The sequence below is a fragment of the Carettochelys insculpta genome, chromosome 1 (assembly GCF_033958435.1).
Source record: "Carettochelys insculpta isolate YL-2023 chromosome 1, ASM3395843v1, whole genome shotgun sequence".
Lineage (NCBI taxonomy): Eukaryota > Metazoa > Chordata > Testudines > Carettochelyidae > Carettochelys > Carettochelys insculpta.
The window spans coordinates 89,102,194-89,129,996 of NC_134137.1; the positions used below are offsets into that span (position 1 = coordinate 89,102,194).

General features: G+C 45.7%; 1 protein-coding gene across 1 annotated transcript; it reads right to left on the reverse strand.

Moving 5' to 3' along the window:
- Window positions 1-361: 361 nt before the first annotated feature.
- EDNRB (endothelin receptor type B) lies at window positions 362-26,288 on the reverse strand. The gene is made up of 8 exons (XM_074982914.1): window positions 26,153-26,288; window positions 25,129-25,627; window positions 8,459-8,571; window positions 8,071-8,275; window positions 6,780-6,929; window positions 5,634-5,767; window positions 2,847-2,955; window positions 362-1,034 (listed from the first exon to the last, which is right to left on the reverse strand). The coding sequence occupies exons 2-8, from the start codon at window positions 25,579-25,581 to the stop codon at window positions 903-905; spliced, it is 1,296 nt and encodes a 431-aa protein (XP_074839015.1). The 5' UTR covers window positions 25,582-25,627; window positions 26,153-26,288; the 3' UTR covers window positions 362-902.
- Window positions 26,289-27,803: the final 1,515 nt, after the last annotated feature.

A 27,803-nucleotide genomic window follows, 5' to 3' on the forward strand; every position in this document is an offset into this window, starting at 1 on the left:
CCCTCATGCGCGACTCTGGCTCAACCTCCCTGGCTCCGGTTCAACCCCTCTGCCAGCTCACCACCCGTGCACGGCTCCAGCTCACCCCCATCCCCGTGCCTGGCTCTGGCTCCGGCTCACTACCCCTCACGTGCGGCTTCAGCTCAACCCCTCCCCACCCTGGTTTAAACCCTCCAACGCATGGCCCTGGTTCAACCCACCCCATCCCCCCGCCCCAGCTCACCACCCGAGCAGGGCTCTAGCTCAGTACCCCTGCAAACAGCTCTGGCTCAACTCCACCCCTCACCCCCCTGCAGCCCTAACCCACCCCAGCCTTAGCCCCCCGTGCCCACCTCCCATGGCCCCAACCCACTGCCAGGTTTAACCCTCCCAAACTGCCCCACACTCCCACCCAGGACTTACCTTTCTGCTGCTTCCCCGGCTGCAGAACGTGTGTTCCACCAGGGAAAAAGCCAGACCCCCACTTACACGAAATCCAGGTTAAATGAAGATGTGTGGAATGGAACCCTCGCATAACTCGAGGGTCTGCTGTACAATATTACTTGGATCCAACTAACGATATGGGTTGCTATTTAGTAAGAAGAATGATGCCAGTTCCTAAGATGCTTGTAACTAGTGACTGATATACTGTAAGTGAGGATTGTCTGGAATTGCTGTCTTCAAAGAGTTTAAGTGCTTTAATAATTAGTAGTTTCACTGCTGATTGTCATGCTTTGCAAATGGCTAATGATACCATGCATAATTATGAATGTTATGTAACTGTGGGCAATCCTTTTATTATTTACTTTTTTGTGCAAACACAAATTAGATTCTTCAAAAGTTCTACTGTCTTAATCCATAACAGCAATTGTCATCCCGATCACATAAAGGCACTGAAATCAATTTCAGAGGATACACTTTTTTTATGATGAACTGTACTTATTACTGGAGCGGAAATTATCATATCCGTGATCATCAGCTTTGAACTTTAAGCAGGATTGTTTTTCCTCCAGGGATAGCATGTCTTTGGATTGGCACCAGCAACATAAACATGACTGTTTTAAATAAAAAAAGTAATCATTTACAAATTTTATCATACACATTTTTGCATAATGCATTGAAATATTGCCATTACCCATCTTTGATTAAGTATTGAGGGACCATTATAAATCCATTGTACAATAGTAAGCACAATATACTAACCGCTAGAAGCCTGGGTTGAATGTGGCTTCTGGTTTTTAAGGTTTCTGAAAATGGAATGAAAGATTTTGCATTTTCACTCTTCCTATAGCCTTTCTTTTAGGGCTTGCTACTACAAGTCTGTTCTGATGCTTATGTCTACACTGGGGGAGAAAGTTGACCTAAGATATGCATCTCTGGCTACGAGAATAGCATAGCTGGAATCAATGTATCTCAGGCTGACTTTCTCTGGTGTCCCTAAAGCAAGAGGTTAATGGGAGAAACTCTCCCATCAACTTCCCTTACTCCTAAAAACTACTGTGAGGAATACTAGAGTCAATGGTGAGCTTTCGTGTGACAGACCCACTTCTTCAGATCATAGCCATACCAGAACAGACTCAATATTTAAGGCACAGAGAACCAAAAACAGTTATCAAGGTTGACAAATCAGAAAAACTGCAATGAGTCTGTTCTGGTATGGCTATGATCTGAAGAAGTGGGTCTATCACACGAAAGCTCACCATTGACTCTAGTATTCCTCACACTAGTCTTTAGGAGTAAGGGAAGTTGATGGGAGAGTTTCTCCCATTAACCTCTTGCTTTAGGGACATCAGAGAAAGTCCCACAAATGTTCACCTAATACATTATTTTGTTAGTCTTTAAAGTGCTACTGGACTGCTTTTTTGTTTTGATAGTATATAGACTAACACGGCTATCTCTCTGTTACTAGAGTCAATGGAGACAAGCTTGGTGTTTGATTTACCATGTCCCTACCAGACACGCTAAATTGAACCCAGGAAGATCAATCTCCACAGTGCAGAAGTACCCTACGAAGTAATGATTGATAATATCTGACATTACAGTCTATAAACTCCAACATGGAAAATAAAACTAAAAACTAAAAAGCAGAGCTGATTGAAATTTGACTGATGAAATTTCATCAGATGAAAATATTATGAACAAGGTCTTAGTTTGTTTGTTTTTGTCGGAGAGGGGCAGGAGGAAGAAAAGAGGGAAAGAACTAGAAATGTTCCTAAGAATAGCCAGGTGACAAGGGGACTCACACGGGATGAGGGAGAGCCAATAGCTTGGCAATTAGGATGTTCACTGGTAGAGCAGGAATTGAAGCTAGACTGTCGACATTGCAGATGAAATTTCCTAACCATGTGGCTATTCTGAGGTGGGCCATATGCTTTCACGAAGTTTTTGAAAGGGTTCCGCTTTGTTCCACATCTGACTAAAAACCTTGATATTTTTCAAAACCTTCAAACTTTTCATGAAACCACAATTATTTTTCAGGAGCCCTAATATTTGTCATTGGACTCATGAAGTTTTTATGGCTCAGTCTGTATAAAGGAATAAAAACCAAAGAGAACCCTCCTGAAATCCCATAGGAAAATGATTTATCACACATGAAACCACATCAAACTATTCAGAGTGTTCTTGAGTCATCTCAAAAAAGGCTAATAGACAATAATTTAGAGTGCACAAAGGGTGAAATCCAGCACATGAACAAGGTGCAGCATGCAGGATCAGGCCCTGTGGGGAAGGCCTGTACTAGGCTTTTTAAGGTTCCATTTAAAGAGGCAAGTCCTTGCTTAAGTGGCACAGGTCCCTCTGCATGGAGAGAATTTCACCCAGAAAGAGCACTTTTCTAATGTGAAAAGCAGCCTTATATGGCCTCTTACCTTAAAGCAGTTTTTGAATCTTTTGCTCACCAAATACAGAGCTATTGGATTAATGCAGGAATTCAGCGAAGCCATATTAATACCAATGTAGTCCAGGACAAGTAAAAAGCTGTGTGAAAATTAAAGGAAACATGATTCATACATTACCTCTTCATAATGCTTATTGAAGGTTTACAGTTGTAAATATCAGATATAGGAAGCATAGGAATAGTGATGCTGGCTAACTATGCAAACGGATTATTCAGAACAAAACTTTGTGCCTCATACGACATTTTTGGGTAGAAATTCTCATTCTTTATTGTAGTGAGTTCAAGGCGCCTCAATACCCACAACCAGTGGAAGAAGGAAATAAAGGAGAAAAGTCCTCAAGAACAGCGATTCCCAACCTGTGGGTCGGGGCTCAAACATGGGTCATGATTAGATTTGTTACAGGTCACAAGCAGCTTGGAGTTGCATGTGGCTCTTAAAGAAGCCATGTGCAGCTCCTTAATGTTCCATATCCAGCAGCTATCTCTATAAATAGGGAAGCAATTATGCATTGCAAAGACAGCTTCTCCACCTTTGATATGCATAGCCATCCCAGGTAAGACACTTAATAGACTCTTGCAGTAAGCAATTTTTGCTCCCCTTCCATCCTTTCCATCCCACCACTTTTGCACCCCCCTTCTGATCTATGTATCTGATTTGTCAGTTTTAATTTTTTTGATTTGTTTCTCCCCCCAGCCCCTGAGTGACTCATACAGCTGCTCCAACCTCTGGGTGTGACCTTCCCAGCGCCCTCAGCACAAGTGTGACTCTCCCAACCCCTGATGTGACCCACCCCCAGGGCTCCCACCTTAGTATGACTCACCCAGCCCCTCTAGCCTCTGAGTGTGACCCTCTCAGCCCCCACAGACCAAGTGTGATTCCCCCAGCCCGAGAGTGACTTCCCAGGCCTCCCAGCCCGAGTGTGACTAACTCCAGCCCCCAACCCCCCAGTTCTTGTGTGTGACCCCCCCAGCCCTTGAGTGACTCCTCCCAGCCCCTGAATATGACTCCCCCAGCCCCCAAAATCCCCAGCCCCTGAGTGTGACCTCCTCAGCCCCTCCAGTCGCTGAGTGTGGGGTTTAAGCTGGGGGAGTGAGGGGAGAACAGTTTGGGGATGAGGGTCTTTCCCCTACCACAACTCAGATCAACCGCAATAATAAAATAATTATTATAAATTTAGTATTATTATTTTATTATTGTTAATGTATTTTCTCCTTTTCTATGAAATAACTACAATGAATATATAAACATGAGGGGGTACAATTATATTCTTGCCTCAGGCACAAAATTCGCTAGTTATGGCACTGTCCTCCACCCCATTTTTGAATTGCCTTGGGTCACTAAGTCTTCCTGAATTGTCAAAATAGGTCCCTCTTTATGGAGATATATTCACCACTGTCCCAATGGGAAGAGAAGGGAGAGGTGGGGTTTTCTCTTTGCAGAATCTGGAACATGGCCCACAAATCCTGCAGTATAAATCCCACAGGCTAGGGTCATCCCTGTAGCAGCCTTGTGCCACTGGCGTACCACAGCACAACCTGAATATGCAGATGTGGTGAATTTGTCCTGTGGGATGTCTGTAAAAAGCGCACTCCTCCTTAAGGACTCCCACTGAAGAGGGAACTGCGTGACTTTCAGCCTTGGACTGCACTATTTCAAACTAAGGGCGCTAACACTGGGATAATATGCATCTCCCTGACCCCAGTCTACTTTGTCCCTCTGCATGGATCTTTGGACTAGCAGCATGCGGGAGAATTCTGCCACTGAGGCAGACAGACCCCCTCACATATAGATCCTGAGAATGACAGGTCAGTCTTTAACTTTGAATTAAGCAAAAGATCATACTTATTATCAGATCACTCTGATACTACTTCTCCTCCCTCCCCCAGTGCCTGCCCCATCAATGCAGCTGGCTTGGCTGCTTAGTAACAATGCACCACTGCACAGTCATCAGAAAGACCTAGGCCATGTCTGCACAAGCATCTCTGTCACCATCTCTGGTGGTGGTTTAATTATGCTGACAGGAGAGCTGGTTTTCACTGGCACACAGCAGCTATTGAGTAGGTCTTACAGCTGTGCAGCTGGAATGTTACAGCGGTGATACTGTAAGGTCTCTAGTGCAGACATAACCGTAGGTTTAAATCCTGGGCCTAGTCATTTGTTACACTGAGGGTGAAAGGATTGCTTTGTGTTGTGCCTGAGCGACTCCTCTGGCTTAACAAGAGAAATGATAAATGCCTCTTATAGAAGCTGACTGTTGACAACTCAGAATTTTATTTGTGAGTCTTGAGATATTTGGCTCTTGTCTTAGAACCCTGGCTCCAGGAGTCATGTAGATATAAGAATCACAGCTTGCATTCTTTGATGTTTGTCTTCACACCTGTGAAGAAAAGCCTGAAAATGTGACTCAAGTGTGCACCAAAGGTTCAAATCCATAATGCAGATCAACAGAACTGGAAATGTAATAAAATCTTCCTATTTCTAAGATGGTCTTGACTTTGGAAGACCTGGCTCATGGTATTTCAGCTCTTATGGTCATCAATACGAGAGCTCTCTCCAAGTCCTCGTAAACCAGGTGACAAAAATGACAAAAAATGTCCAACGTGCAGGGTGTAAAGCAGAGGAATCATCAGCTACTGAGAGGAAATTGTTTCACCAGGAGAAACAAACACAAAAGCATTCTTCGGGAGAAAACAAAAAATCAATACCAGGTAGGTAGTTTCCATACAAACTTGTCTTCTTCAGCCATAACAGTCTTACCTCAAAAGTTCACATCTATTGGGGTCTCCTGGGTCATATATAGTAAGCTTCAAAATTCTACTTAGGTGAAGGGGGAGCCAACACAAGGCAAAGACAAGCACCAGACAGAACACAGTTTTGGCCACCTCACGTCTCTGAATACAAAATTAAAAGGAACTGGGTTAAAGTTTCTCTCTTGATCTTTTATTATTCACTTCTAAAACCAAAACATATGATACTGTAGAACTGCAAAAATAAGTATCAAGGTGGTACTTAGGTGAAGTTGAGAACATCTTAATTTTTAAAAAAATTTATTTAATTTTGTGATCTTTACCCATTATAGCTGCTGTTCACTAATCATAATATAAATTAACTGATCATGTTCATGGATCAACTGTGAAAATTCACACGGTCAATACATACACTTGCTTAATTTACAAGTGGAAAAGAGGTTAGTTATCCAGTCCATCCCTCTTCAAGATAAAGATTGTTTTCACCTGTGTATATAGTGCTTTGCTCTCTGGTGTGGTTTTAAAATTAAGAGACATAATATAGAAAAACCTTTCTTCTTCACACTAATAACTGCAAATCAGTGTACAAGATAACAAACAATCAAGACAGCAAGGACTGCATATATATTTTATCTAGAAAAAATAGTTCAGATGTAATTACTCAGGAAAACTCTTCATGGTATGCTAGTAAAAATTCAGTCGTGTATTTTGGACTTAAGTTTTTTGCTAATATGATACCTGACTGCAGCACTGCAATGTTGCCAGCTTATTGTGAACCTCATACTATTTGGTGTCTTTCTTAAATCTCATCTTCCGGAATAATGGGAATGCACTGCAATTCAGCTTTCATATGAAAAACTTTTTAGATCTCACTGTTGCAGAGAAAAGCTTAAAAATCTGAACCCTACAAGCCCAAACTAAAGAAGCATCAAAATGGAGTAAAGTCTTGGGAGTTTCAAGACATTCTTATAATATTTGGGGCCTGCTTCACAATTTTGGAACAGCTGGCGTTCCAATACTGCTCGTAACAGTCTCCTGAGGAGCAAGGTGCAGACTGCAATTACAGTGTGCATTAATGATGTGGTGTTTGGATTAGTGAAGGTTCTACTGTAATCTCATGGAAAACTCAGCAGTGTTTTCATATGCATATTTTTACCTGTTTTAAGTGGTCATTTAAAGCAATCTGCATTCCACTTTTCTTTCTTAACATCTCACAGGTCATCAGAGTATAAAAAAGTGCTGTGATGGCCAAGGGAAAACAGAAATAAAAGCTAAACAGCCACCAATCTTTAGCCGTCTTGTAAAGCTAGAGGGGAAACAATAAGAAGTTTTAGGAGTTCAGTTTGGGGTATAGTGAAGAAAACATTTACACCTCAACAATATTCTGTAAGCCTGACTTAACTGTCTATCAACCCTTCTAACAGCACTAATGAAATATAAGTATTATTCTCCCTTTTTACAGATGAGGAAACAGAGATTAAGGAATCTAACCCAAAGTTACACAGTAAGTCAGCATCAGAGTTTTCTGGACACCCTACTACTAAGCAGTGAATTTAATAATTAATGGCAAATACAAGTTAGGAAATTTTGTATTTTAGAGCATGGTTTCCCAAACTGGGGGGCGTGCCCCCCTGGAAGGGCATGAAGAAATTCCAGAAGGGGCACGAGGTGACCAAGCCCAGCCTCACCCTGTAATTTCCCCCCACCCAAAGAAAAAGGCAGCCTTTGCTTCCAGCTCACGGCCCCTGACATTTTAAGTGGGTGACCTGGTGCAGTCACTATAAAAAGCAGGCAGCTGGGGAACACCCACATGGAGCCTCTTGCAAAGGAGAGTGAGTGTGGGTTGCGGGGGGGGGGGAGGGGAAGGATGGGGTTAGATGGGACCTGGGGGTGCCTGACTTGCACGAGGGAGAAGGAGCGAGCGGCGGACTGGGGGTGCCTGGCTTTGGGGGAGGGGAGGGGCTTGGACAGGTGGGCTTGCAGGGCTTGGGCAGCTGGCTTGCAGGGCTTGGGTGGCTCAGGCTGGTGGGTGGCTGGCTGGCCCCAGCACTGCGGGGCTCAGTCAGCATGGATGGGTGGCTCTGGCAGCACAGGGCTCAGGTGGGCAGGCAGCTCTGGTGGATGGCATGGGGCTTAGGCAGCTGGCCAGCTGGGCTTGCACCAGGCACCTGCAAGGGCTCAAGAAAAACTATGTGCTTATTTTTAATTTCAAATAACATTTTATATCAAGTTTTTGTGTTTATTTTTAATTACAGATTGAAGTTTTTGTTAAAAGGGGGCTGGATGATGGTAAAGAGGAGGTGGTGGGGGCGTGAGGGTTTCTCAGAAATCAAAAGGGGGGGCGTGATGCCAAAAAGCTTGGGAACCACTGCTTTAGACTTTTGAGCAAACAAGATATAGCTTTTGTTTAAGAGACAAGACTTATTTAAAAAGAGAAAATATCTTACCCGCATAAAGGATGTTTTTTGTGTGGGATGAAGCATACAGATTCTAAGTTGCTTTCCTTTATAGTCCATAACAATCATATCAAAACCTACGGCTTCAGGAACAGCTAAGATTACTGACATAACCCAGATCAATACAATTTCGACAGCAGTCCACTTTGGCACTCCAATTCCCTTGATGCGGCTCCAGGAAGCAACTGCTCGATACCTAAATATCGACCGGGGACACTTATTAGGTTAAGGGCTAAATTTTGCCCTCTGTTAAACGATATAAATGTGAATCAATGCTGTAGTATCGACTGAACAGGGAGCAGAAGTTGACCTTGTGGCCGTATTTCCTATAAGTGGAATGACTTAATATAGAGTTTGGAAGCAATGAAATGTGGCTCACCTATCAATACTGAGGGCGCACAGACTTAATACAGTGATGCCCACCGATGCCTTTTGAATGAAGGGTACCACTTTACACATTTCAACTCCAAAGGGCCAGTCCTCTGCCAGGAGCTGCAAAGAGAAAACACCCGACATGATTAACAATTTCAATTTTTATAACACTTCTTTTGGATGGTTTTCTCTTTGAGGAGTGAAGTTCAATGAGGCTCTTTAGGCAACGGAACTTATTATTTGGGAATCATTGCCTTATCGTATCACGATTTGTATGATTATTATGCAACAGTTCTACAAGGCAATGCAAAGGGTATCTCCCCTTGGCAGTCTTGATAGGAGCTATGTTTAGCTTGTCTCACCTAAGCATCTTTCTGTTTGAATTCGCATGAATCAGCACTGGAGAACTACGATAATAAGTGCTGACTCTATGGGTGCTCCCAGACTCGAGTGCCCATGGGAAAAAAAATCCTAGGTGCTAATCCCCCACTGGCGGCCAGTTCCCCCGTCTCCCTCGCCCCACCCTACAGCACCTCCCACCTCCTGACAGCTTCACCACCATCCTTACCAACGACTCCAGTTCACATGAAACAGCTGTTCTGTGGCATATAGGAGGCACTGGGGCAGGATGGTAAAGAGCATGTGCAGGTGCACTCTGGGGAGAGGTTTCCCCAAGCATATCAGAAATCTGGCACTGCTGGCTGGGACATGCATCTGAGATCTGAGCCCTGATGTACTGAAGCTTTGAGGATCCAACTCATTATCCCTCTGCTTTAATGTCTCCATCTTTATTGTTAACAGTAATCACTTTGCTGGTGGACAAAGACCTTTTGACGTTTCTCTGGATTTGGCTTGAGTGTTCATTGCTTTCCCTCTTATAAGTGCTTAGGCACAATCCCTATTTGTTTGAAATGCAGAAACTAATCTGAAATGAATCATAACTCAAAGTTCTGTCATCAGATCCAAATGATCTTTTGTTGAACACTTCTCTAGAGAGACTGTATATACTGCATCTCACACAACCTCTCCAAGAATACATTTAGAATAAGATAAAACACAGATAGTTTTTGATCTTTGTTTTCTTAGCTTTCATGCATTTTGTTATAGTTTAAATTTCCTGCCAGGTTGTAGGTGAGAGGAGTATTTATTTATATTCTATACATCAGTGCTACGTCTACAAGACAGTTTTTTTCCGGCACAGCTGGGCTTTTGTTGGGAAAAAACGCAGAGTGTCTACATGCAAAATGCACTTTGCAAACAGTTTGTCAACAAAACCTAGCACATCTGCTGGCAGCATTATACCGCTAACCGTTCACATATAACACCTCTCTCGACAGCGTTCTGTCAACAAAACAGCTGTGTAGATGATCTGGGGCCTTTTCCTCAACAGACAGGGCTTCCAGTTCACCGGTCAGCCCTGCCGAGCTTCTGGTCAGCTGTTCTATTGAGAGGGGGCCGGGAAGTCTGGCTGCTCTCTGTCAACAGAGCAGATTGCTCTTGCAATCTGCTTTTATGTGTAGATGCAATCCATCAACAAAAGTTTTGCCAGGAAATCCATTCTGACTGTTACTGCTGTCGACAGAGGCTTCTTGTGTGGACATAGCCCAGTTGTAATAAACCTTATGGGCATATTTAGGCTCATTAGGAAGAAAAGGCCTAATATATGAATAAATCATGGATTTACAGATCATTTTGAAAATAGCTGAAACTGATGAGCTATGTGTTGCTATTTTAGTTTACTACAAGCTGATGTATCTACTACGCCTGTTGTTTTCAACCTTTTTTGATGTGCAGACCTCTAAAATATTTTAGATGGACGTGTGGGTGCCTTTGGAAATCTTATAGCCTGCAGAATCCCAGGAATCCCTGGGCCACAGATTGAAAAACCACGATACTATGCTGTAAGTTGGTCTGATGGACCAGACTTATCAAGTCCTCACTGAAATAAGAAATGCCAGAAAGAAATAGAGGAAATGCCAGAAAGGATAGTGACAATAACAGTACAGGAACAGAGACCCTATGAGAAGATTTGTAAGTAGTTATGCTATTAAATCCCTTCTGAACAGGTCTAATATTCATAGTTGTCTACAAATGTCATGGGTCTCCTGTACATAGTGAGCTACAAGATACAGAAGCACAGGAACCCGAAGTAGTCATTGCCAACAAGGAATTACATCTCTCAGTTACTTTTCTCCTTGTCTCAACTGAGCTGCAGAGTTAGAGATGTTTCCTTCAAAATCAAGCAGATAATTTTGGGGTTAAAAATGAAGCATTTCAGTTTGCAAATTCTGTGGAAATAGGGGGACCAAATTATTCTTTGCTCAAACCCAAAGTAAACGTTATTCAGGAAAATAATGTTTGACCATATGACCAGTATTTGTTCATAGTAAAGTAGAGACCGGGATGTACTTATTCCACTAAAGCTTTTATATTGTGAAAAAGGAATAAGACTCAACATACAGGCTATGTCTACACTAGCCGGCTACTTCGAAGTAGTCGGCACAACGTCGAAATAGCACGCATCGTGTGCTATTTCGACGTTCAAATCGAAGTTAAGCGGCAAGACGTCAAAATCGCTATTCCCGTCAGAAGATGGGAATAGTGCCCTACTTCGACGTTCCACATCGAAGTATGGTGTGTGTAGACAATCTGCGTCCCGCTACTTCGAAATAGCAGGGTGCTCCATGGCGGCCATCAGCTGAGGGGTTGAGAGATGCTCTGTCCAGCCCCTGTGGGGCTCTATGGTTGCCGCATGCAGCAGCCCTTAGCCCAAGGCTTCTGGCTGCAGCTGCTGCTGCTGCAGCTGGAGGTCCAAGCTGCATGCACAGGGTCTGCAACTGGTTGTCAGCTCTGTGGATCTCGTGCTGTGCAGGGCAAGTGTGTCTGGGAGGGGCCCTGTAAGGGAGCAGCTTGGGGGTTTGCTGGCCCCTTATTTCAATGGGGAGTGCTTGTGTGTGTGGATGCTCCGCATTTCCTTCTGGGGTGGCTCCTTTCGATGTTCCCCATCCCTACTTTGACATGGAATGTCGATGGCACCAGCCCTGGAGAATGTGTAGACGATAAAGGTCGAAGTAGCCTATTTTGATGTCCTTACTTCGAAATAGGCTACTTCGACGTAGTGTGCTAGTGTAGATGTAGCCACAATGTTTATAAAAGAGAAGACTCTTTTCCTAAAGGAAGATTTTCTTCTACAAACAGTTTGGATATAGGAAGTTTATTCCTGGGACTGGGAAAGGAAGAAAAACTGAACTGCAAACAAAAATAATTCACTACACTCATCCCTTGAGCTACGAGCACATTTGGTTCCCAACTTTGTGCTCCTAGGTGAAAACTCGTAAGAGGAACACTAAATTCTCATTGAAAGGCAGGTAAAAGTTTCTGATTGGTTCCTAGAACTTGGCAAAAGAGTGGTGTCAGGTGATACTGCTTTTGAAAGGTAAGTGAACCTCGGGTTGGGGGTTGGAAAAGGTGAAAGGCTGGAAGCAGTTTGGGGCCATGAGTGGGAGGGAGAGTTAAAACCTGGTGGCCGGTTGGGTCTGTGGGTTGGGTAGGGGGTTCGGGCTGCTGAAGGTTGGGTGTGTGGTTTGTGGGGGGGGGATGGTCTGGCTGAAGTGGGTTAGGTTTACTGGGCTGGTGCAGAGGAATGGCAGGGGTCAGGCTGCCGCGGGGCCAGTCTGTGGGGCTGGTGTGGGTGGGTTTAAGGCTGCCACGAGTTGGGGCTGTGGGGCTTGCAGGGGCGGGGTCAGGCTGCCGCAGGGCTGGTGGGAGTGGGGGTGGGGGTCAGGCTGCCGTGGGGCTGGTGGGGGCAGGGCGTCAAGCTGCCGCAGGGCTGGTGGGGGTAGGGGGTCAAGCTGCTGAGGGGCTGGCAGTCAGGCTGCCACAGGGCCGGCGGGGTGTGTGTGTGTCAGGCTGCCATGCGGCCGGGGCTGGGCCTGGGGAAGGGGGGGAATCAGGCTGCTGCAGGGCTGGTGGGGGGAGTGTCAGGCTGCCGTGGGGTTGGCGGGGAGGTTAAGCCTGCCACAGGGCCAGTCTGTGGGCTGGCACGGGGGTTAAGGCTGCTGCACGTTGGGGCCGCAGGGCCAGCGGCAGGGGTCAAGATGCTGCGGGGCCAGCGGTAGGGGAAAGGGGGTGGTTAGGCTGCCACAGGTTGGGGCTGCGGGGTCAGGGAGGGGTCAGGCTGCCGCAGATTGGGGCCCTGGGGCTGGCAGGGGGTCATATTAGGGCAGGTTGGGGCTGTGGGGAGGGGATTAGCCTCATATTAGCGAGGGGGGGTTCACTCATACAGTGAACTAAGGCAAGTAAATGTGTCTCTCGTTTAAGCAAGTACTTGTTAGTTATGTACTTGTTTAATGAGGGATAAGTGTATATTCCAAGTGGTGTCTGCTAGCACTTTATATTCACCTCACATGGGGGTGATATTTTGATTGCCACATATTTTTTTGAAGACTAAATTAATGCAAGAGAAGAAAGAGAGAGAGAGGATCCTTTACGGGATGGTGTTAACTCACAGGATAGGGAATCCCGGGCCTGCAAAACGCACACAGTTCATTAGGGTTAGCTGCTGGTGGGCCACCAGATAGTGTGTTTAACTTAACATCCTCAGGGATGGAACCCTACAGCTCCCTGTGGCTGCAGTTTGCTATTCCCAGCCAATAGGAGCTGTGGGGATGGCTCAGCCCAAGCCAATTCCCACAGTTCCCATTGGCTGGAAATGTCGATCCATGGACATTCAGTTAAATTAACCATCTGGCAGGCCACGGCTGCTAATCCTGATGAACCGGGTGCGACCTGCAGGCAGTAGGGTCCCCACCACTGGTCTAAATTACATCTAACAAATCATGGCTATTTAGAGCTCAACCATAAATATAAAATATGTAGTCAGAAAGGGCTGCACAGTGTATTTAGATACACCTCTGAACAGAGGGAGGGGGAAAATGTGTAAGCTGTACAACTCCACAAGGTGTCCCAAAGGAATTGTGATTCACACCCTCTTGTGAATTATAACTCCTATCCTGTAGCCTTTTCGTTCTGCATGGAGAGGAGAACATTAGTAATCTGCTGTTGGAATAAATCAGCAGCAAATTATGTTATCCCCCTTCCTCCTGTTGGCTCAGCTGTGCTGGCCCATAATTAGAGTGTTAGTGCCAAGACTTTGCCTATTCTTATCTACTTTCTCTGGCAGGATGCTAAGCAGACACATAATGACTGCTTGCTCCCATATGCCTAGCCCAGTGTTTCCCAATTTTATTTGGCCATGGAACCCTTTTCAACTCAAAAGAACTTTTCAGAATGCTGTTTCCAGGCTCTACCCCCCTCGGCTCCCAAGACTGCCCCCCGACCTCCAGGTTTTACCTGCTTTAGCCCCCAAATCCACCCCCCTATTCCAAAGCTTTACCCCTCCATCCTGAAACCCACACCCCTATCCCCAGGCTTAATCCCTCTCAGCCCCAAGCCCACCTCCCCATCCCCAAGCTTAAACTCTACCAGCCCCAAATCCACCCCCGCCCCATACCCAGGATTAACCCTCCTCGGCTCCACACTGGACCTTGGGACTAACTCATCCATGGCACTGGCTGGGAAGACTATGTGGATGGCCATGTGCGCCCAGTGGAAGGAAGGCTGGGAGGGAGGTGTTCCACTGGTGGAAGTGAGCTGAGCCACACCCCCCAGAGGGATGTGGCCACTTAGGTAGCAGGGTGAGTGAGGGGCTCTTTGCCGGCTCCCTGCCCTGCTGCCGCTGAAATCATGGAACTAAATTAATTTGGTTTAATGGCCAGATCCTTCCCGCTACCCTGCTGACCATTAAACCAATTAAATTTAGTTCTACTATTTCAGTGGTGGCAGGGAGTCACAGAGCAATCAGCTGTTGTAATGGAATTTTCTCACGGAACCGTTATTTTCACATTGAGGAACACCAGGGTTCCAGAGAACACCATATGGGAAACACTAACCTAGACCCAAGCTCTGAATAGCCCATGCAGGATGGAAAAGAATCAGAATTATTATTCTCTACCAGTAGTTTTGCATTTGGTTTTCAAAACTTCAAAAGCCCAGAGCTATGTGCAAAAATGTGCATTACCAGTGTGCCTAATTCATGAACAAAACTACACATCGCAAGCCAAGTACATAGACAAATCCAGAAAGGGTAACATTTCCATCTGATATATCAAATACCAACCTAGATAATGAAGGCAAAGGATTTTTCAGGTCTTTCATATGAATTAAGAGTTTCAAATTCTAGATTTTGTAAGTAAACTATTCCTAATGACTGTCTAAGTCATGAGATGAACTAAACAATATTCAGCTGAAGCACCTGTTTAATATTTTAAGGTTATTAAGATGTACTTAGATGTTGGAGCCAGGACTGGCTTTTTAGACATGTAAGAGTTTCTTTTTTTCAAACCAAGTTGAGAATCTCTTACTTAGTCTAGTAGATGAAAAATGTATATCCAGTTAGGTTCAGCAAATATTTTTTAATTTCATTTTCTCAGTTTTGAACTCTTGTTTGTGTAAAGATTACTACTCTAAGGATAATTACATGAAGACACCCCCAAAGAGAAAAGAACACCCTAAACTCTAAGGAGAGGTGTTCAAAGGTCCAAAAAGAAGAGGAGAGGCCAAAAGACGAAGGAGGAGAAGAGAATTGGAAGGAGTATTGGGCACAGGAACACATGTAATAAGCAAGTAAATGGAAAGATAAACTGACAAAAGCTTTTACACTGATGTACAAAATCTAATGACATTTGTAAAATAAGCGACTCAGGTTCAGGTGCCAAGAAAATGGTATATACACTGTATGTATTTTATATATTAGAGACACAAGACCCATTTTGAATCCACAGTTGGTCTTTGCTACTTGGGGAACATGAGCTGCGTAATTATTGTGGAATAAATTATTTTCAAATAGGTATTCAAGATAAGCTCCGCATGTGGTTACCTATTTCAGAATGAAGTAATTCTTAGGGCTAACCTACAATAATGCTGAACATCAGTGCAGCTGAACTGCTGTTGCACCTCTAATGAACACATGCTGTGTCTATAGAACAGCACTCTCTCATCAGCATAATTACTTCACCTAAATGAGAGGAAAATCTATGTCAGTGGGAGAGAGTAAATTATGTCATGCAGAGAAGAGGCTTTTCACAACTCTGAGCAATGTAACTTAACCTGTAGTGTAGACAAGCCCTGACTCTGGGATAGAGTTATTCCACCATACCTCTTTCTGGTTAATTTCTCCACTTAGGCCAGGCCACAGGTTAAATCTCCACTGAGCTCATAAAGAAGGCCCTCGGCCAACCAGCTACAGTTCAAGCCCTTAATCTGCTCGTACGATAACACCTATCTTTAGAGAGAAAAGCATAAAAATATAATCTTTGGGAGCAGAAGTCTTCCATGTTTGGTCTTTTTGTAGTGCTGAGGTTTGCAAAATCTCAATGGAATTGGTTCACACATCTTGGCCATCTGAGGAAGTGGGTTTTATGCATGAAAGCTCACGACCTAATACATGTTTCAGTTTCTAAGGTGCCACAGGACTTCTTGTAATTTGTGAAGCTACAGACTAAAACGACCTCCCCTCTGAGACACTGAAAAGAGTGAAAATACTGTACATTTCCATTGCAAGAAGCATTTTTTCCAGGGGTGAGTTGGGGTAAACAGGTAAGAGCACCCTATTGCTAAGACCTTGCCCCCTTCACCACTCATGCACCCCTCCAATCCAGACCTCCATTCCCACACCCTTACTGCCCCCACCCTCCTATCTCACTCCCAAACTGCCCCGTGCTCCTGCCCCCTATAACCCAGACCCCTCATTCCTCTCCTGCACCCCCTCCCTCCCAGACTCCACAACTGACTCCTGACTCTTCCCTGCTAGTCCCTCCCAGACCCACCCTGAACCCTCTTGCAACCTTCCACCCACATAGACCCACACCCCCAGCCCACTCTCTCACCCAAACCCACCACCTCCAGCCCACTCCACCACACTCCTGGCCAGATCACCCACCCCCAGCCTACTCTTGCCCCCTCTCTCTCACCCACATCCCACTCCCCAATTCCCAGCCTGCTCCTGCAGCCTCCCTCATATCTCTAACTTCCCTACTGCCATGGACCACATCACTGAGGGATATATACATTTGGCTTCTCACATGCGTGGCCCCCAACTGACTTGTCTACGGATCAATAGCCCCGAACCTAAAAAAGGTTCCCCACCCCTGGTTTAGACCTCCCAGCCCTGGCTCTCAGTGTTCTTTGCTGTTATTTAGCTATAGTTTACCCCCTAAATGTCTCCTAAGAGCTCAGTAAGCAGTGTTATTCTCTTGTTCACCACTGGTCAGTCCCAATGGTACTGGACTAGTGAGGTTCACTAGACATTGAGCCTTTGATCACTGTCTAATGCCGTAACCCTTGTGGGCCCTTAGCTTTGCTGCCCAGGAAGAGATGCAGGATATACTTGTGACTCAAGAGTGGAAAATGCTTTTCTGCTCTTCCCCCACATTTGTTCTGGAGGGGGGAGAGAATAATCTGTAAGAGCCCCTTATCAGGTGCAGATTTCCCCCATGCCTCATGTTGGCTCAGCTTTGCCAGCCAGTGCATGATTTGTGAAGGCAGAGTCAAGGCTCCATCTCAGCCCAGACACTTGTTGTCTAGGAAAGCAGTCAAGAAGACTGTTGGTCTAGGAAGCTGCACAAGATGCTCCAGTGTGGTCAGGTAAACCTAAAACAATAAAAATCTAACAGAACATACCAATACTTTGATGTAAGCATAAGAGAATGAATATCACAAACTACTACACACATGTATTGAAAATTGTGCAGGATGAACCTCTCTTGTTCGGCACCTTCAGGACCTGATGGGTGGCAGGTGATAGAATTTGCCGGACGACGCAAGATTAATATTTTCCAGCACATTACCAACACTTCCACTGCTTACTGGGCTCTCAGAAGACATTTTGGGGTAAATTACAGCTAAATAACAGCACAGAACACTGAGAGCCAGGACTGGTGGCTTTAAACAAACTCTATGGGACCATGGGGAAGTTGGCTACACTCAGAAGTGGCCATCCTGCTAACTAAAATCACGCCAGATTATGGAGTGTGCCAGAAGAGAGGGCTGGGTTAGAGAGGTTCACCTGTAGAACAAATTGTAAGAGAATATAGTACAGCATTTGTGAAATATTTTCTACAGAATTAAAATTATGGTGCACATGCACAAAAGGTAGACTTTAGGTTGTTGCATCCAACTGTACACATGGAATCTGCTAACATTTGGCTCTTTCACTTTTCAACCTTAATGTTCTTTTAGCATTTGTTAAAAATGTATTTACAGATGCTTATCAGACGGCTGCTACCATAGCAGTGCTATGGCCTCTATAGCTTGAACTAAAAAGCTACACTCAGGCTGTTTCTACACAGGCCACTTCCTGCAGAAGTGGCATGCTAACACAAGCAGCAAAAGATGCTAATGAGGCACAGATGCAAATTCCCCATGCCCCATTAGCATAACATCACGTGATTTGGAGTCTGGAAGACCATTATTCCGGACTCTAAAACACCTTGTAGAAGTGCGACCCCCAGGGGGCCTTCCGGAAGGAAGTCCTTCTTCTGGAGGCCCCTTTTTCCCAAAATTTCCAGGAAGAAGGGGCCTCTGGAAGAAAGACATCCTTCCGGAAGCCTCCTCGGGGGCCACACTTCTACACGACTTTTTGGAGTCTGGAAGAACGGTCTTCCGGCCTCCAAATCATGTGACGTTATGCTAATGAGGCACAGGGAATTTGCACCCGTGCCTCATTAGCATATTTCGCTCCGTGTATTGGCATGCCACTTCCACAGAAAGTGGCCTGTGTAGAAATGGCCTTAGGCTGATAGCTGTCGGATTCAGATCTTGAATGAGTTGAGCAAAGAGGGGGCACATAACACTCATTGACCAGGGGCTTACAGCTGTGCTCAACTGCTTCCATAGGTCCACGCTTTAATGGTCTTTCGCAGATGTATAACTCCCCAGAATTCTGTGTTTTATCATACTGGGTCCAGTTACACTACAGCGCTGTCGCCAGAAGTCACAGAAGAAATTTTCTGATAAAACTTCTGTTGACAGGGTGTGGCCCCACGCAAAAGCCAATTGGAAGAGTGCTTCACCCTGTCAGCAGAGCACTTAGACTGCCCAGCTGCTCTCACAACAAAACAGGCATCCGGAAGCACAGCAGACAAGGCTGCCCAGCATCCTGGATGGTCTGTCTGTCAAGCGAAGGCCTCCCAGAGCATCCACATAGCTGTTTGTCAACAAAATCTGTTGACAGCAGCATTATTCCCCATGGCTGAGAGGCAGAACACTGCTGGCAAAAGTACTGAGTACTGTCAACAAACTGTTGACAAAACACTTTGTATGTGAACATTCCACCAGCATTGTTGACAAAACTGGGGTTTTGTCTGCAAAACTTGATAGTTTAACCGCAGTCTTCAATGGACTAGGCATAAGGGCATCTCTAAAGGGCTCTTGGCACTTGGAAAATGGAAAACAGATTTGACTGGCACACCCTGGCTCCAAAAAGCCAAACTGCTACATAGTGGAGTGGTAGCCCTCCCATACTCTGCAACTGTATGCCTGCGACCACAGCCTAATTATTCAGCAGGTCCTGCAAGCTCAGATCCCTCTCTCCATTTTTGGGGCATATTTTCTTCTCTGCTTGAGCTATGCAGTAGTTTCCACTTTTAATAATGCCCCTACTTTAAAAATACAGCCAGTACTTCTATTAACAAATGCAACATATTAATTAGTGGTTTACCCATGACTTGCCGCTTTGCCTCATAGCTTGACCTTTGATTATTTTTAGATAGCTTCAGATGAGTGATTTGAATTTTTCAAGACTGAGGTGTTTGTGAACTGTCTCCCTATGATCTCACTAGAGAAGAATATGTCAACCCCAACTCATTAAGCTCATCATTGGAAGTAAGCTCCCCACAAACCAGGACACATGTATTTGAACTGTTACTGGACCCTATCATAAAAAAGCTGCAAAATCTGTAGCTGATGTCTCCATTATTATGACGATCGACATCCTCCACAGCACACCTTTTAAGATCCCTGGATCCTACATGTGCCCACTGCAATTATGTGATGTATCTCATCCATTGCACCCATTAGCTTCATAAGATCTATGTGGGTGACGTCAAATAACCCACTCTCAAACTCACGCAGAGAAATGATAAAACAGAAGCATATCACCCATGGGCCATCACTTATCACAAAACGATCATTCCATTCCTAGCCTCAGTCCTCATTTGCAAAGAAAACCTATACGACACCTTCAAATGATGAGCCTGGGAGCTTAAGTTTACAACTTTGTTAGACACTAATAATCACAGTCTAAATAAGGACACTGAATTTATGGCATATTAAAAAAAAAACCTGTTCAGTAAGCTCCTTTTTTGTCTTAGGACTTCCAAGGTGTTATCAGGTCACTTCACTTTCAATGGTTCTTACCGTGTGTTAACTACTTATGTTAAACAATCTGTTTCAATTTGTATTTAGTGAGTCCCCTTCCCAGCCCTGAAGAAGAGTTCTGTACATTAAACCTCAATTTAACTGACTCCAATTTAACAGACTTCAGAAACAATGGACTCTGTCCACCAGCCCCTTGGCCCCTAAACAAATGCTGGTGGTCATCAGAGTCATCGGAGCTGCCGCTGCTGCTGCAGCCACCTGGGTCACTGCTGGGGCTGCCGGAGCCAGAAGAGCTGCAGGGCTGAGCATGCCAAGAGCCATGGGAGATGGAAGAAGCCAGGCTGGCGTGCAACTCTTCTGGTAATTCGGAGAGGGAGATGGAGGTGTGAGGAGAAGAATGGGACAGGAGCAGGAAATGAAGGAGGGCAGAAGACAGGAGTGAGTGATGGGCTGGGAAGGTCAGTGGATCATCATACAGTATAACCATTCAGATTTAATGGGCTTTTGGCATTAACAGACACTCCTTCCCCCCATTCATCCCTTAAATCGAGGCTTTACTGTATAGCTCCAAAGCTAATCTCTTTCACCAACAGAAGTCGGTCCAATAAAAAATACAAAACAGAATCATAGACTCACCCATCGTCTCTCTCTCTAATATCCTGGGACAAAAATGGCTACAGAAATACTGCAAACAGTCTCTTCCATTCATCGTTATGAACAGCTCACACAAAGTCTGAGCTTTGTACAAATTCTGGAGCATCAATTACGGATCTGTCTAGTTCTGCTAGATAGTTTTTTTCACACATTAGTGTGGTATTTCTGTTTCGCATTAGCTCCTGTAAGCATTAAGAAAGCCACTAGCAATGGTAGGTTTTCAACCCAGCTATCTGTTTCACATCACAGGCACTCCCTGAGTTCAAACATACAATTTACAAAGATCTGCACATAGAAACGAAAGCTCACCTGCAGCCTCAGACAGGGATGTCCTTAGGATTTATGGGGCCCTATGCAGTACTATTAAACTGGTGCCCCTACACCCAGTGGCAGCCTGAGGGAGGGGCAGATGATGACTTTTTTTTCAAAATGTGATTTTATAATCTTTGGCACACTAATAAAATATTTTAAAGCAATTTCTAAACTAAGGTCCTGCAGGTGAACACAGTAAAGTCAGAAACTGACTGTATGTACCTGGCATTGGCAAATGCTTGTTAAACGGCTTCACTGCCACTTAAATGGCTCTTTCCCAGTTTCAGTGTTCGGCTGACAGGTCTGGCAGGTCTTTTCACTGCTGAAGTAACTGGATCCTCTCCGGAGGAGGCAGAGCCAAAAAAAAGAGATAGGAAGAGGTGCCCTGCCTCAGTGACAGGTAGCAACACTAAAGGTTTGGGTCAATGGTAATTGTTTCAAATCATGTATTGCTACTGATGAGTTTGTTTTATTTTTTTTTTTTGAAAGTATACACTTTACTAGCCTCTGTTTTCCCCATTCTACTAGGTGACAGGAGGTTTTGATTACAAGTCACGTCAATACAAATGTACCTCAGATATTACAAGGTATTTTGGGCTCATCTCTGCAACTGACTTAACTGAGTTGGGAAGCTGACACAGCAATACGGTCAATTCAAATTTGGCACATAATTTATTATTATGTAAAAATAAGTTCTTAGCAAACCTCAGGCCAACAGAAATGTATGTTTCCTTTAGCAATCATTTTAAAAATCCCCCAGAATTAGTTGTTTTTAAACAACTAAACATTCCACTGTTTGCAAATATTGTGGCCTCAAGAAACTTAAAGAGAAACTGACTTCAGTGCCCAGAATGAGAGAAGACCATTAAAAAATAAAAAAAAGTGAAGACTAAATTGGATTTTTAAAATTTCCCCCTGGGGGTTAACATCATAATTAATATAGCTAAGTTTTTTTCTAATATAATTTAAAACAGACAGTATCACTTCAGTTTGGGGCCTTGGTTACACTGTCTGGAGTAGCAGGTGTGCAGGTCCCAGCAATAATAGCAGGACCTTTTTAAAGTTGAAGTCCTGAATGTGCAATGTGTTTGGTATAACTTGGTGTGTGCTCTGATCTTTGTCTCTACATATAAAAATATATCTAATGAAAAAGCAGGGGGACGGGGAGAGGAATGTGTGTCAGCCCAGCCCGTTAGGTGTTATTTCCCTTCTGAAAAATGTTTTTTTCTTGACCATCACATTTCTGTACCAAAATGTCATGCTATTGACAGCCTTTCCTGATTTACTGTAGTTGTCATTGTAACAATTCATAGCTTTTACTTTTAAAAACACCTTTTTAATACACCTAGGCTGTGTCTACATGTGCCCCAAACTTCGAAATGGCCATGCAAATGGCCATTTCGAAGTTTACTAATGAAGCGCTGAAATGCATATTCAGCGCTTCATTAGCATGCGGGCGGCAGCGGTGCTTCGAAATTGACGAGCCTTGCCGCCGCGCGGCGCGTCCAGACGGGGCTCCTTTTCGAAAGGACGCCACCTTCTTCGAAGTCCCCTTATTCCCATGAGCTCACGGGAATAAGGGGACTTCGAAGTAGGTGGCGTGCTTTCGAAAAGGAGCCCCGTCTGGACGCGCCGCGCGGCGGCAAGGCTCGTCAATTTCGAAGCGCCGCTGCCGCCCGCATGCTAATGAAGCGCTGAATATGCATTTCAGCGCTTCATTAGTAAACTTCGAAATGGCCATTTGCATGGCCATTTCGAAGTTTGGGGCACGTGTAGACGTAGCCCTATTGTTTTATAGGTACCACTAGCAGCCAGAAAACCACCACCCCTTGTATGAAAACCTTGAAAAATATATAGTACAGTGAGTGCAGTATAGTAAAATCTAATAAAACACTGTGAATCAAATTAATCCCTGATGTAATGCTAATTTAGTTTACATCAACTGCTGAAAAACTGGGGACAGCTATTGCAGAATGTTCCAGGATGTCTAAAAAGCATGATCTATGAGGGAAGATTGAAAAAATTGAGTTTGTTTAGTCTGAAGAAGAGAAGACTGAGATAGGACATAACAGTCTTCAAGCACATAAACGACTGTTACAAGGAGGAGAGAGAAAATATGTTCTCATTCATCTCTTGGGGTAGCACAAGATGCAGTGGGCTGAGGTTGGATGTTAGGAAAACTTAACTGGCAGGATGGTTAAGCACTGGAATAAATTGCCTAGGGAGGTTGTGGAATCTCAATCATTGGAGATTTTTAAGAGCAAATTAGAGTAACAGCTGCCAGGGATGGTGTAATACTTAGGCTTCATCTACACAGCCAAGTTTAAAGTGCTGCCACTGTAGCGTGCTCAGGGCACCAGCGCTGGGGAGAGAGGTCTCCCGCAAACTAGGTAAGCCACCTCCAAGAGGGGAGTAGCTAACAGCACTGGGACCCTGTTTGCAATGACACTGTACAGGAGCTATAACTTGCTACAGTGTGTGCGCGCGTGTGTGTGTGCGTGTTCACATACCTGCTCAAGAAAGTTGCAATGCAGAAAAGTGGCATTGTAGACAAGCCCTGAGTCCTGCCATGGATGCAAGGGACTGGATCAGAAGACCTCCTCAGGTCCTGTCCAGTCATAAAGTTCTATAATTCTATGTTTAGAAGGATAAAGATTATGGGATTTATTCAACAACCTCTGAGACTGAGCACAAATCATAGAGGACTAACTTAAAAATCCATCTGTCCAATACAGCTTTCCCCAATTAAGATAAGAATTTAAACCCAACACTTGTAACCTGCTGCTGGGAAAGAAGTAGATAAAAATCTGCTTGTTTACTTTGAATAATCTCTGCAAGGTGCTCAGATATTTAGACTACAGAGTATCTTTAGTACGTTCATTGTCCAGCACAATAGGCTTGATTTTACTTGGCAATTCTAGATTATCCAGTAATGTGAATTAATAATAATAATAATAATAATAATAAACACTACAGTCACAGGGGTGAAACAGAATGATTCTTTACACTCACTACTAGTTTTATTACGGCTTTATGCAAAAGATGTAAAGCAGCAGCATTTGAAGTATGGGTGTCGCAGCTACATTCACAGCTACAAGCCTTTCAGTGGGTGCTCTAAGGCAGAAGTTGGAAAGACACAGCTGTAGAAATTTCAGCACAGGCTACTGAGTGGTTTCTTCAGAGTGCTCAGGGTGCACCACTCTCCCTCCTAGAACGCAGCCACAATTTGAGAAACCAGCTCCAGATCCACACACACAGGAATTTAGGGAAATTTCCATTGATCTGATCTGGAGCCAGTTTTTCTTTGCTCCCTCTCTTCTCAAGGAAGCCCAGACTCAGCAAAGCACTTCACAGGTTGCTTAATTTTTAGCAGGAGAGTAAACCAATCCCTAGTAGGTCAATTAGTTTATCCATCACCCTAAAATTAAGCATCAGAGTGTTCCCCTACTTCATCCCCTGCTGAAATTCATCCTGGTGCATGTGCACAGCAGGAACATTTAAGAAACACAAGCTTTCTACTACACCTTTGCACAGCGGTGAACAAAATCACCCAACCCTTTCTGGACTGATTTCCATTAGATCTAGGGCAATACCTGTCCCTTTGACAGCAGGGATCAATTCACTTGGCACCTTTATGTAACCAGTAGCGTAGGGCAGTGTTTCTCAGCAAGGGGTACATGTTCACCCTTGAGGGTACACAGAGGTCTTCCAGGGGATATATCAGCTCATCTACATATTTGCCTAGTTTTACAACAGGCTACATAAAATCACTAGTATAGTCAGTACAATCTAAAAGTTCATTCAGACAGATGACTTGTTTCTATTGCTTTATATGCCTTACACTTAAATGGAAGTACAATATTCCTATTCCAGTCCATTTTTTTGGTAATAAGAGGACAGAAAGTCAGCAAGTTTCCAGTAGTAGACTTCTTTTGCCTGTTTCTGTAAGTAGTTTTTAAGTGCGGTGTAACTTGGTGGATGCAAAACAAATCCTGAAAAGGGCACAGTAATCTGGAATACCACTTGTTTCAAGACCTCGGATTACTTTAGGACCGTGGTACTCTTGGGGCTCTGGGAGGCCACTCTGGGGTACTTATAATTGTTTTAAAATGATACTTTACAAAAACAACCTGAGGAACCCTGGCTCAGGGATACAGCGGGGTCCAGAGTGGGTAACGCAGTGTTGCCACCCACAGGGCACAACTGGGCTGTCCGGGCCAGAGGTACCCACCCCTGTGCCCCCCTCCCGTGCCCCGGCGGCGCAGGCCCCCTTACCTTGTACACGCTGACGGGGATGTCGATGAGGATGTGGAGCAGGTCCCCCAGGGCCAGGCTGGCGATGAGGATGTTGGGGCCGTTCCTCATGCACTTGTTCTTGTAGATGATGCGCAGCAGGGCGGAGTTGCCGATGATGCCCAGCACGAAGACCAGGCAGGAGACCAGCGTGTTGATGTACTTGAACGTCTCCTTCACCCCCGTCTGCCCCGTGCACATGGGCGGGAAGGGCGCGCGGCCGCCCCGGGGCACGGCCGAGGCGGAGGCGTTGGAGGCCGAGGCCCGGAGCCCCGGCGTGCGGGCGGAGTGGGTCAGGGCAGCCCGCGGCGGCAGGGGGCTCTGCTGCGAGACGCCGCTGGAGCGCGGGGCCCCCTTCTCCTCCCCGGCGGCGCAGCAGCAGCAGCTGAGCAGCAGCGCGGCAGCCAGCAGGCTCCAGAGGCGGGCGCCGGGCATGTCGCCGCCGGGCCGGGCCGGGCACAGCCGAGCGGCGCCGCTTCCACTGAAAGGCGAGAGACGGGATCAGCCGGCCCGCGGCGCTCCAGGTGCAGCGCCAGCCCCGGCGCCACCCAGCACGTGGCCGCGGCGGGCGGGGAGGGGAGGGCTGCGCTGCCCTGCCCGGCCCGGCCCGGCCCGGCCCGGCTCGGCTCGGCTCTGGGTGCGCGTGGAGCCGGCAGAGGGGCGCTCAGGCGGAGCGGGCAGGGCCAAGCGGGGCGCCCTGAAAAGGAGCGGCGCCAGCTGACCCCGGGCGTAGCGCACCGAGCCCCCCAGCTGCCCCCCGCTGGCCCCGCCGGAGGGGGAGTCCTGGGCGGCCGCCTGCGACCTCTCTCCTTCCCGCCCTCCCGCAGCGCAGCAGCCCCTGCCGGGCGCCTGTCGCTTTTCAGCGCCGCCCTCACTGGCACCCCGACTGCGCCTCCCCACAGCACAGCCCGCGAGCCGCTGGGCGCCCCGCCGCCCCGCGCCTTCGCGCCCTCCCAGGGAGGGGTCCCGCCGCACCTCCAGCCCCAGCGTGCTACGAACTATGTACCTTGCAGAGGTCCCCAGCACAGAGCGGCTGCCCGCGGCTGGCTCCTGCCTCCCTCAGCTCCCTGCCTCAGGGGGGACTGGCTCAGGAGCAACGACCGAGTCGCTGTCTGCACAGAGCGGCCGCTCCTTGCTCTCGGTGTGTGCCCACATCCAGAGCTGCTAGGCAAATCGCTCCTCTCCCCTGCATTCAGTCACATCTTCCCCATCAATCACTGCCAGACTCCACCCGCTCCCGCCTACACAGCCACAACCTTTTCTCCTGTCCCCCTGCCAGACGCTGGCTCCCCCAGATGCCTGGAGAGCATCAACAGAAAGTTTCCTGCTCGCAAAGGCACACGAGGGTCGGTGTGGCCAAAGCTGCCAGCTGCATGGGCCGGTTACGTGGTTTGTTTCATGGGGATTTCGAGAGTTTTAAAAGGATCTGGTCCCATTAGAACAAAAACCAAACTAAGCATGAAACCCCGAGTTGGTTCAATTTTTCTGGGCTCCTGGAGGGTGAAACCAAGCAGGTTGTGGTTTTGCATCTCGGTTCTCTGGCTTAAATATTCATATTTGATATTAAAACGATTAAATACAGTAACACCTAGTCTACCAGATTATGGGGCAAATACAATCACACAGTGTGTTCGTTTGGGTCTCAGTGTATCTTTCTTGGTCAGTCTTACCTACTGGTATCTAAGAATGAACTGAGCGTGTTGCCAGACCACTAATTATTTTCTTTTATGCAAGTCTTTATTGCTGGAAAAAACCTTGTGCCTCCAATTAACAAAAAGAGAAGTTACCACTGGAGCTGTGCCCTTAAATTCCAGTTTGAGTTTCTGCTGATATTCTCTCTGCCGTTTCAGCTGAATAGTTTAGCCTTCACTTTAGGTTCAAACTTGCTGACTAGCCTTCTGTGGTGGAATAACTGCCTCATGTCCCACATCCAACTCCCCCTCCCTCAGCAGTACCTTTGTGTATGTGAATTGATGGGAGGTTTGCCTGAGGGAGAGAAAGGAGTGTAGGACTAGAGCCACCGATTTTTAAAGTTCTTTGTTATGTATGATGATGTTCTTATTAAAACTAATTTTATGATGATTTATACTAAGTTATAACCAGCTAATCTGATTAGCTCTTAGCTGATGTAGGTTCTTTAGAGACAATTCTCAAATATGGACAGGGCTGATTAACAAGTTTAGGAGGCATGCAACTTTGTGCAATGTTTTTCTTCCAAAAGTTACAATCTCTGAATGTTAGAAGGAATATTGTGTTTGCTTAAAGAAACTTTAGTTTAAAAATCCTTTCCTAACATCACCACTTCTTTTTCTAGGGTATCAATTAAATCAAGTTCAAAGTCAAATTCTGTTGTCATCTACACAACGTGTGTGTAAATGCTTCAATTTACCAAAGTGGCTCATCTCCTTCATATGAATTATTATGTGGCCCAGAAAAAAACTATACACACTGAGTTTTTGGTCTCTCCAGAGTCTAGCTTTAGGCTGAATGCTCTCCCTCAATGCTTCTGCTAATCTAGTGGACTACCGCTTCTCTCAGCTCCCATTGGCTGGGAGCAACATATTGCAACCACTAGGAGCTGCAGGGCTCTGAGTCCGTGATGGCTCAGACAAACAAGCCCACAAGTGGCTAACTCTGTTGAGCTACATACAGCCTGC

Coding starts and splice junctions, on each gene's coding strand:
- EDNRB (XM_074982914.1), bottom strand. CDS start 25,581: ATGCCCGGCGCCCGCCTCTGGAGCCTGCTGGCTGCCGCGCTGCTGCTC. Junction 8,572..25,128: donor TCCCCGTCAGCGTGTACAAG/GTAAGGGGGCCT, acceptor TTCTCTTTGCAG/CTCCTGGCAGAGGACTGGCC. Junction 5,768..6,779: donor TAAATGACCACTTAAAACAG/GTAAAAATATGC, acceptor TTTTGTATTCAG/AGACGTGAGGTGGCCAAAAC.